Source organism: Ammodytes marinus, assembly GCF_949987685.1.
Source record: "Ammodytes marinus genome assembly, chromosome: 6".
NCBI classification, from domain to species: domain Eukaryota; kingdom Metazoa; phylum Chordata; class Actinopteri; order Uranoscopiformes; family Ammodytidae; genus Ammodytes; species Ammodytes marinus.
Genome location: NC_137235.1, coordinates 24094064 through 24104335, shown reverse-complemented (window position 1 = coordinate 24104335; position 10272 = coordinate 24094064). Strand labels below are relative to the sequence as shown.

The following is a 10272-nucleotide window of genomic DNA, read 5'->3' as shown; positions in this document are numbered from 1 at the left end:
CACCACAAGGCCTATCTGATTATCTCAGACACATAGTCACCTATAGTTGTTTTCCTGTTCATTCGCTCTCTTATAATCTGTCAAATAGGCCTACACTATGTCTACCTTTACCAGACACCTATTATGCTTCATGCATTACCGAAGACATTCACGCCCAAGAGGTTGACGCCACCCACCCATCCTCTCCCTGCCTGCCGGGTGAAGGAGGGCGGCACTGCGCCTCCTCCGCCTCCCACATCCCGCGGGGAGCTGGACGCGCGCCAGAATGGGATTGGCTTCCCGCTCCTGTCAGGGAGGAACTGGTGCGCCAGGATACCCAAATATGGACTGTCCGATATCAGTTCAGATCGCATGACTCAGCATCAGACTATATATCCTTACTGCTGGAATTGTTGTACAGGTTGAAAGTCAGAGTAGTAAATTAGTTTGGAGTGTTTTGGCTGTCCCAGACAGGGAAAGGTTATGGCTCATTGTGTTTTTGGAATGGCTTTGAGCCGAGAGACACACTCAACTTACTTGTTTCAATATTGAGAAGGATTGTGTGTGCGTGTATGTGCCACTTATTGAGGTACTTGATTTGTTTACCTGTGTAGTAGAGTTTCCAGCCCCCACGCCGAATAGGCCTCGTCTTGTTTACGGCCCTTGTTCCCGGCAACAACGTCATAGCCTATCTGACATCCCGGAGGCGGGGACCCAGGAAACGACCAATCAGAAGGCTTCTTGGAGCGCGTCTACAGAAGGAGCATATAAATAGAGCAGAGCGCAACGGGCGCATGTCATTACACAGGAAACACAAGTGGAGCTCATATTCAGACCAGAAAAAAGACTCGCCTACTCACGAGTGGATTGAACACATCTGAATTAGTCACTGGACTCCGCTTTGAATCCGACTAAAGGTACAAAACGAAGACTTGGTACAGTACAGTTCCACTATTTTGGAAGTTTTCCTCTATGTTCGATAGATTTGATCTTCAGTAAAATATTACTACAGCGGGACTTTGTGCCGGAGATTGAATCAATTGGGACACTTGACGCCTCGGTGTCAAAGCAGCATCTCTGCAGAGCGCACTCTTCTTGTATTTGACTGTCTGATTTTGAAAATATGTCAGCAATAATGGAACAGCCTTTTTATGACGACTCGTTTCTCTCTGCTTATGGCCATCCAGGAGCAGCGCTGCCAGACTACAAGCTGCTAAAGCAGAATATGAACTTGAACTTCACCGACTCATATCGGAACTCAAACTTCAAGTCGCAGCACCTGCGCGCCGAAAGCGATTTCTATTCGGCCGGCGCGGCGGACGTGGGCTCCCTGAAGCTCGCCTCACCTGAACTGGAGCGACTGATCATCCAGAACAGCAACGGGGTCATCACTACCACGCCGACACCTGGCCACTTCTTGTACAACCGCAGCATCACAGAGGAGCAGGAGGGCTTCGCTGACGGCTTTGTCAAAGCGCTGGACGACCTGCACAAGATGAACCAGATGGCGCCTCCAAACGTGTCCATCGGCGGCTGTGCTCCTACCTCGGTGTATGGCTCGTCCATGCAGCCTGAACACCTCGAGTACACTACGCTAAACAGCTGCAACACGAACCCCAGTCTGTCCTCTGCTGCCAGCTATCCATCCACCACTATCAGCTACCTGCCGCATCACCAGTACCACCACCAGCACCCACAGGCCGTTGCGCACGGCTCTCACCATTTCCAGCACTCACTGGCCAGCGCGGGCATCCACCGGTACCCCGGCTTGAAAGAGGAGCCTCAGACGGTGCCCGACATGCTGAGCAGCGACAGCGGGTCTCCTCCGATGTCCCCCATCGACATGGAAAACCAAGAGCGCGTAAAAGCGGAGCGAAAGCGGCTGAGAAACCGGCTCGCCGCCTCCAAATGTCGGAGGCGCAAGCTGGAGCGCATCTCTCGGCTGGAGGACAAGGTGAAGGTCCTGAAAACAGACAACGCAGGACTGTCGAACACGGCGTCTCTACTGCGAGACCAGGTGGCCCAACTCAAACAGAAAGTCATGACACACGTGAGCAGTGGCTGCCAGCTCATGTTAGCGCCCAAAGTGAAGTCCTATTGAAGAAACGATGCACTTTTAATAACACTGGACAAGAACTGCACTGACAATACAATGAACAATGTATTTATACGTTGAAAGGACTGGATCATTATGGTGTCTATGGCTGAAAGAAAAGTAGCCTACACACAGAAATCCCACAAGACTAAAACACTTCGGGCATTTTTGAATACGTTTTTAAAAATGTCGTCTTTGGCTTTGCCTGTTTACATTTTACTTCATTTGCCATTTGTGATTCGTTCTTATGTAAGTTATTTGTGTTTGTCAGGTTGAGCCTGATAAACACACAATGTATTTTTTTGTACTTGTACAGTATATATTTAAGTAAATGAAATTATGAAACTAAGAACTACGTGGTGTTGTTTCTTATTGAGGTAATGTATATTTGGAAATGTCAGCCCTCTGGTTTTATTACAGTAATCATAACCGCACGGTAAGATGATTTCTCTGGTCAGCAGTTAAGTCTACAGCAGCAGCTTGACGTTTGAGACGTCCCAGCGTAGGATTGTTTCCCTACTGACGTACGTACGTCGATCCATATATGGTCACTTTTGCTGGCAAACGTCACATCACGAAAGGTTTCCGGGAACTCCCTCCTACATTGCCCGTCAGAAAAGCTGCGCTCTCCCCTTCGCACCACAGTGCGTGTGTATTCACATGAGCTTTATCAATGAGTGGTTTATTCGAGTTAGGGAGTTTCCCCGTTCTGCTTTCAGTTTCCCAAAACAAGTCGAGAGAACACTAGCTCAGGAAATATGGTTGAAAGTTCCAGACAAACATACAGAATAGTCGTAAGGGAGCCTGTTTTCAATAAGTAGCCTATGTGAAACAAAACAATAGAAAGTTATAATTAATCTTGGGGTTTAGAGGTGACACATTAAATGTGGGATCAACACTTAACAAAAATAACCCAATTACTTGTATTAACTTTGGCCACAAAATCAGTATTATTAGGCTATATGAAGAGTGGTGATATAAGCACTTTCTTACCCCAGTAAAAATAAACAAGATGGGCTGTGATTAAGTGGTGGGAAAAGGGGGTAAACTGCCCCTGCCCTTTTTGTTCGGAGTGCCAAAGTTCCCCATTTTTAAAACTTTTTTCAAACAATTGGGACTTCCACTTGCCCTAAAGTAAAGGGACATGCCAGTTGTTCAGATGGTCCTCTGGTGTGACCTTCGAGCAAAAATTAAGCTTATTTTCTACCATATGGGCTTCCTGTAAGAACCCTTCACTGTTTTTTATATTATTTTTTCATCTTAAGTGCCACTTTGATGGGACACTGCCACATTCCATTTAGGGCCCAAGTTCACATTAGAGGATTGTGTGTGTGTGTGTGTCAATTAATTCAGCCTAAACTAATATATATATATATATATATATATATATATATATATATATATACTAATATTGAATATCTAGGTGCTTCCAAACTCAGTTGGGCCCCACATTTGTTCATATGGAGAAGGTGCCCCTCGTTCATTTTTCACCGCTGCCCCTTATAAGTCTGCACGCCACTGCAGTCTACTACTCCATAGTATTGGCATAGCACTAATAAAAAGGCAGTGGAATACATACTGTTATTCTCAAAACAGTGACACGTATCTGTAGTTGGGACAGGCAGATGGTTTTTAATCATGTCCAACATTTGAACCTTTCCCAATGAGCTGCAGGGCAATTTAGCAAGACTAGGTTATGTTGAATCAAACACCACAATAACTCCAACATTAACAAAGACTTTGCAGCTTTGTGACGTCCTGAGATCCTCTGCCAGCCACAGGGCCCAAGACACACATAACAAATAGATCTTTTCATCTAAAACTTCAAAGTTGTAGTTACAGAGCAGATTCAGAAAGGGTTATGGCACCACCTAGTGGTCATAAATGGAATGAATGTCTTTCCATTTATGACCGCTAGATGGTGGCATTTCATGTTATTGTCATGGTGTTGTAGAGAGGTTTAAGCATGCATTTGATTTGATTTGTTATTTTTCACTGTGTCATTCATTCAATGACCCATAATACATACAGCAGTCTTATGTTTGTCAGATAAACCACACTTAGTCACAATTTTCCCAGTGTTTTAATAAAGATGGTAGCAAATTATTAATGACAGCAAGGAAAAATATCACTTTTCTGAAAAAGGAACAAAACTAATACTTTCAGTGCTTGAGACTATGAGGTCGCCCCACCAATTTTACACTGGACGTACAAAGATATGATTTTCAACAAAGGATTTATCTAACGAGCTCTGAAGTTGTTGGTTTTAATACATTAGATTGGACGCCATGAGATACTGCTTCACAGGGACACCTCTCATCTGAAGGTAAGTGCTAGGATTAGGAATTCTAGCTACAAGACCTTCCCGTTTACTGCTTGGAGAAGTAGTTTTTGCTCTTCTCAACGTCGGGGACGATGGTGTCGCTACCAGGTTTCCAGCCAGCGGGGCACACTGTGTGGACAGGGAGAAGGGACAAAGTTTGAAACGAGACATTGAACTTTGCATAGCCTGAGAAAAAAATACCCTGGAGGGTAAACAAATAATGCAAGGCTATGTCCACAAACTAACTAAAGTTGCAAAGTCAGTTTACAGCTAAAGGTAAGCTCATTTAAACTGTTTTTTCCCCACCCGAAATACAAACATACTATGTGTGACAGGTGCTGTTTGTATGTGGGTGTTTGTATTTGATGGATGCGAGTTCAATAAGTCACAGATGAAATTTTAAAAATAAATAATCAATCCCCACATAATACATTAATGTTCCTACACTTAACGTCTGAAATTGTAATCACCACGACAAAACAATAAATGGCCATTTTCTCAGCTTTGACTGGCTGATCCATGGCCAGCCAATTACATATCAAAAGGAAAGATAAGCTCAGTAATCTGTATTTAATATCCCACAACACATTTCACAACTATTCAAAGCCAAATGTAAGTAAACAACAGTTAACGATGAAAGCCATGATGCATTTAGTAATAAATTCAGGATTTCCTGTAAAATCTAAAAAGCCATATAAAATTAAAACAAAATAAGCATTTTCATGCAATATCGGAATGTTAGGCACTTTAAAAAGGGATTGTACTCACCCTCTCCATATTTGTCAGTGTGCTGGAAGGCCTGGATCAGGCGCAGAGTCTCATCCACAGAGCGACCCACTGGCAAGTCATTGATGGTGATCTGCCTCAGGATGCCTTTGTCGTCAACCACAAACAGCCCCCTGAGAGACACACATACAGGTTATAGTATTGAACAAAACTTACCTCTACATCCTTTAATCTCTTCATATACACATACGTTATGCTCACGTAGTCATTATAGTGGTAATTATAGAGCAGGGTGAGCATTACATTCTACCCAGCACCCACTAGACAGTGACTAACTGGTCCATCAGATGAAACCTAGTGTTTAAAAGGTAATAAGCAGTCTGGCTGACCTGTAGGCAATGCCGTCGTCCTCCTTCAACACACCGTAGTCTGTGGAAATCTTCTTGGTGAGATCTGCCACAAGTGGGATTTTCATATTACCCAGACCGCCTTGCTTCCTTGGTGTGTTGATCCTGTAGGATAAAAACAAGACTTATTTTTGATGTGATGTACTGGAGCTATTTATTTCAAATTTAAATCTTCATGTAGTAGTGGTATTATATGGATCAATGTGTTTTGTTTATGAAAGAATTTCAGAAGTACACACAGAGCAGCCCCTTTAAAACAATGTATTAATATGGTTGGGATGGCCTAAATCATTTTACCCATGCTGCTAATAGAAAAAACACTGTCTGGAAGCTAATATTTTTAAAAAAAGTGAATAAATCCATAAAAACCTAATTTAAATCAACATTGACTACAGAACATGGTCCAAAAAAAGTGTCATGCTTAATATTCACACTCTTAAACAATAAAGTGCACCCTTTACTTTGCTGGGTAAGCCATTTATCTCATTCAAATTCCTCTCTGCTCTTTATTGCTTCTACAAAGTGCAGGTTGATTATGAGACCGTTAAATCTTCTCTGTCTTATCAGGACTCAGAACTTATCAAGACTAAGCAGAAGAAGCACACAGTGGCGGGAGACAAACCCATAGACTGGGGCGGGTTGCTTCAGATCTGCCAAAACACCTCATTATCAACTCTTCACAATTATATCCTGCCAACCAGGGGAGCCCTGATCAGAGTCATTTAATAATAAAATGGTTCAAAAAAGCAACAAAAACAGTAGCACTAGACAGACACAGTAACAGCAGTGGCAAAGTTACAGCCCCTCTTGCTCACTCAACTTGCTTGACGCATTTGGGCTGCTGGGATCATGTTATTAGAAGCAGTTGACCCAGGAATGCCCAAGCCATCAAATTTACCAACGCATACAGACACACTCATTAGAGGGAAACCTCAAGGGCTATTTCTTTCCACTCAGCAGACATTCTCACCATGCCAAGTGACTGAAGTGAGAGTCTACGGAGCAGCCAATCACCTCGCAGCCGATACTGCGGAACTCCTCTGCCCGGTCGCTGAAAGCAATGATCTCAGTGGGACACACAAAGGTGAAGTCCAGCGGGTAGAAGAAGAAGACCACATACTTTCCTGGAGAGCACAGAAGGAAGAACAATGAAGAAAGCAGTCGACAAACTACATTAGATATGAACCAACACAAAAGTGATTCAAGAAGGGTTAGTCTACTAGACTGTACGTTGGATAGAGAATATTAAAAAGGAAGAAATAGTGATCGCAAATACTTCTAATGTTGCACAAAGGCTATTGTGAGAATAACACTATTACCTTTGTAGTCTGACAACTTGATGTCCTTGAACTGTCCGTCCACTACTGCTGTGGCTGAGAATTCTGGGGCAGGCTTGCCAATCTTGGCAATTCCAGAAGACATGGTGGCGGTGACTGGGAGGGAGATACAGAACCATGTGTATTAGTTACCAGTAGGGGTGTAACAACAAAACACATATTCGTACCGAACCGTCACAAATACAGACACATACCGTACCGCGGTTCAAGAGGCAAACCACAATACTTAATTATGGGTCTAAATAGCATTAAAATGTACTTAAATATGCCGAATGTACAGGCCGGTTTTGTTTAAGGTGCAGAATTTATTTGAGAAGTATTTTCTTTAAAGGAGAACTTTGTTGTTTCCAGCAGCATTTTCTTTTCATACTGAAAGAGACCTATAAGCTGCAATTGTATATAATGCTGCACTGGCAATTTTTTTGAGAGTAATTTTATGTATTGGATAACATGCAGCAGTATTCTTTCTACATATTTAACCGCACAGAACCAAACCATGACTTTTGTGTAACATTACATTACACCCCTAGTTACCAGAACAAATGTTGAGCTTGGTGGAACCTGAGGGAGGCACTACCTGGAGCTCTGGGCTAACACGAGCTCATGAACAAATATGACAAATATTCACACTACAAAAGACCAAAGTGGTTGAGGCTTTACTGCTCACCAAGGTTTCTGCAGCGCCCCGGATAATTGGAGCACTGTTAGAAAAGCTTGTTCAGTTGGGCAAACCACTTTAAGTCACATGCAAGTCATGTTCAGCCTGCAGCTAGGGAACAATAGCCTATTAGGATGCTTATATAACCATGATAAGCAATGACCATTAAGGGTTAATTTATTAGATTATTATACAGACATATGCTTTTATAAGAAGAAAATACGTGTTAGTTTACAATCAAGTTTACAGTTTTAACCTGTTCAATTATAGGCTACAGAAAAACAGGATTTTTTCCTTTTAACATTAGATAAAGTGTTGATCCAGCCAAGCCATGAAGCCTTTATTCCTTTTACAAAGAGTTACAGGTTTGGCCTCACAATAAACAAGGAGTGCGTAGAAAGAAAAGCCACAAAAAAAGAATTTCGTCATTCAAAATCAGACCAAATGTAACAATCCTTTGTCGTCTTTGATGGTTTCCATGAGGCGTTGGAAGCACGGAGCAGACATTGCTCGGTCAAAGTGCAGCGGTGCAGCTCAAGGCTTTACGTAAAATTGTCGCTTGTCAGACCGAGCGAACAAAGCGACAACTGGGAGGCATTTAGCCAGGGTGTCCTGCAAGATGAGTCACAGGGACAAAGAGGGAGCCACAGAAAGGCCCAAAGAGTTGAAGAGAAGGAGGGGAGTAAAAGTGACCCGCACCGCCGGGCTAGCTTAACGTTAGCTTAATGTAGTAGACCGGTATGTTTAGCTAACTACTCCAGGCCGAGGCGTGCACTTATTATGTGTATTTCTGATAGAAAGAGAAGCACACAAGAGAAACCCTTTTTTTAACATATATATAACTCACCGGTGTGGACGTAACGACAGGAAGAAGCTGGCAGAGTTCTTACGGAGGTCTGCTGCTGGCAGGAGAAAAGCACTCAGAGAGGAGGGACGGCTGCGTGCAGGAGGAGGAGGAGGAGGCAGGGCCAGCGGTGACTTCCGAAAGCTAACATAATGTCCTTCAAAGTAAAGGTATGACAAAGTACGTGTTGTAGCCTATCTATGGTTGTAGCTATCTGAAGGAAGGAAATACTGTCCGATATTTTTCTTGGACAAAAGGTTCAACTTTTTTCTTCAGATAGATAGGTCTACGACACAATTTGTCCTACTTTTACTTTAAAGGAGATCATGTTCGATTCCGGAAGCCACAGCTGGCCCTGCCTCCTTCAGGTCAATGTTTAACCCATTTTTTATTAGGTCCATTAACCTAACACAGATTAGCTGATGATTAGTTGTGATGCCACGAGTTTGACTACCCAATGGGATACAAGCTAGTCCAGCCAGTTATTCACAGAGAACATTTTCTGAAACAAGGTTGCCGTTGTGAAAACATTAAAGGTGCAGTGTGTAAAGGGAATTGGCGTTTTTCAGACTTGGTAGAAATGGAATATGATATTCATGAATGTGTTTTAACTGGTAGTACATCACAGGCCTAATGCAATTAAAAGTGTTTTTTCTATTACATTAGAATTAGCACTTTATATAGGAGAACCATGTTGCACCGCCATGTTTCTACAATAGCAAAAAACAGACAAACTTAACAGCCTTACATGTATTGGTGTCCACCGGGAATGCACCTGTTAGAAGACAAAAAGGTAGGCCTACTGTAGAATATAGCCTACAGTATACAGCTTCACCTCATCAATTGATATTGTGAAAAGACTTAAAGCAGTGGTGGATGATGCCATCTTTAGTTGGCTAATTAGCCTATGGCTTCTTCCTTCTTGTCCTTGAAGGCCACCATTGAGTCTATTCTCCACATGGGAGGGGTTAGCAAGGGCACGTTGCAATCTAGAACACCACTCAATGATGCCAAAATACACTGATACTGCACATTGCAGAGATAATGCCAAAATACACCAATACTACCCACTGCACCTTTAATATATGTCAGATCATGCCCATTGAACTTGGTGCATTGAAATTTGTTTGCTGTCACATTATAATTTCTGTTCCACTTTTTTCTCCACAAATCCTGAACACATTCTTGAAATCCGTCATTAGTTTTATTGACATATGACAATGAAAAGTGAAAAATAACACAGTGAATAAGAATAATACATGAGAAATAATAAATGATGGCTGATCCTGTAGGACACATGTTTGGCTGATTCATGACGTTCTGTCATTGTTGTAAAACCAGCCGGAGAAAACTTTTCTGATCCTCTCAAAGAACATCTTGACACAGCCCACACTCGTCTTCACGGCAACCTCTGAAACCCCACAAAGAAGAAGAAGACGTTAGTTTGATCAGAACGATAAAGCCGAGGAGGCGGCGAGGGCTTTGGACATGATGTGACTGACCAGGCTGGATGTGTGATGCTTCCTCTTCCTCATCCTCCAGCACAGCACAGACCTTTTCTTGAAGAGTTAAAAGTATGTCCACCTGACGACTGGTGGCCTCTGATCCAACACTGTGAAGTTCTAAGCCGTGTACACTCTTCTCCCGTGAGGAAAGCTGCTGAGTTACAGCCTTCGGGTTAATGTCTTTGTCTTGGCTGCTGTCAGAGTGCTGCTCCACACAGAAGAATGGATGCTCCAGCACTTTAAAAGGTGTTATTCTCTCATTCTTGTCCACCAGCAGCATCTTTTTTAGGAGGTCCATAAAGTTATGCAGCTCGTTCTTCTCTGCCTGGTTCCAAAAACACATCACCTGGAACAAGAGGAAGACATGTTTATCAAAAGGAGATATTAAACCTTATTGG

At 42.8% G+C, this 10272-nt stretch overlaps 2 protein-coding genes across 3 annotated transcripts; one reads left to right on the top strand and one right to left on the bottom strand.

Moving 5' to 3' along the window:
• The first annotated feature begins 765 nt into the window (after nucleotides 1–765).
• LOC307251712 (transcription factor JunB-like) lies at nucleotides 766–2426 on the top strand. 2 transcript variants are annotated; one of them, XM_080029115.1, is made up of 2 exons: nucleotides 766–896; nucleotides 1167–2426. In XM_080029115.1, exon 2 carries the CDS (start codon nucleotides 1205–1207, stop codon nucleotides 2078–2080), a length of 876 nt encoding a protein of 291 aa, XP_079885241.1. In that variant the 5' UTR covers nucleotides 766–896; nucleotides 1167–1204; the 3' UTR covers nucleotides 2081–2426. The 2 variants fall into 2 exon arrangements, with proteins under 2 accessions (XP_079885241.1, XP_079885240.1); XM_080029114.1 differs by having other exon boundaries at nucleotides 767–2426.
• Nucleotides 2427–4138: 1712 nt separating this feature from the next.
• On the bottom strand, nucleotides 4139–8467 carry prdx2 (peroxiredoxin 2). The gene is made up of 6 exons (XM_080029097.1): nucleotides 8373–8467; nucleotides 6850–6963; nucleotides 6501–6654; nucleotides 5513–5635; nucleotides 5166–5296; nucleotides 4139–4526 (listed from the first exon to the last, which is right to left on the bottom strand). Exons 2-6 carry the CDS (start codon nucleotides 6950–6952, stop codon nucleotides 4444–4446), a joined length of 594 nt encoding a protein of 197 aa, XP_079885223.1. The 5' UTR covers nucleotides 6953–6963; nucleotides 8373–8467; the 3' UTR covers nucleotides 4139–4443.
• Nucleotides 8468–10272: the final 1805 nt, after the last annotated feature.

Coding starts and splice junctions, on each gene's coding strand:
- LOC307251712 (XM_080029114.1), top strand. CDS start 1,103: ATGTCAGCAATAATGGAACAGCCTTTTTATGACGACTCGTTTCTCTCT.
- prdx2 (XM_080029097.1), bottom strand. CDS start 6,952: ATGTCTTCTGGAATTGCCAAGATTGGCAAGCCTGCCCCAGAATTCTCA. Junction 5,297..5,512: donor GACGACGGCATTGCCTACAG/GTCAGCCAGACT, acceptor TGTGTCTCTCAG/GGGGCTGTTTGTGGTTGACG. Junction 4,527..5,165: donor CACTGACAAATATGGAGAGG/GTGAGTACAATC, acceptor CTGTCCACACAG/TGTGCCCCGCTGGCTGGAAA.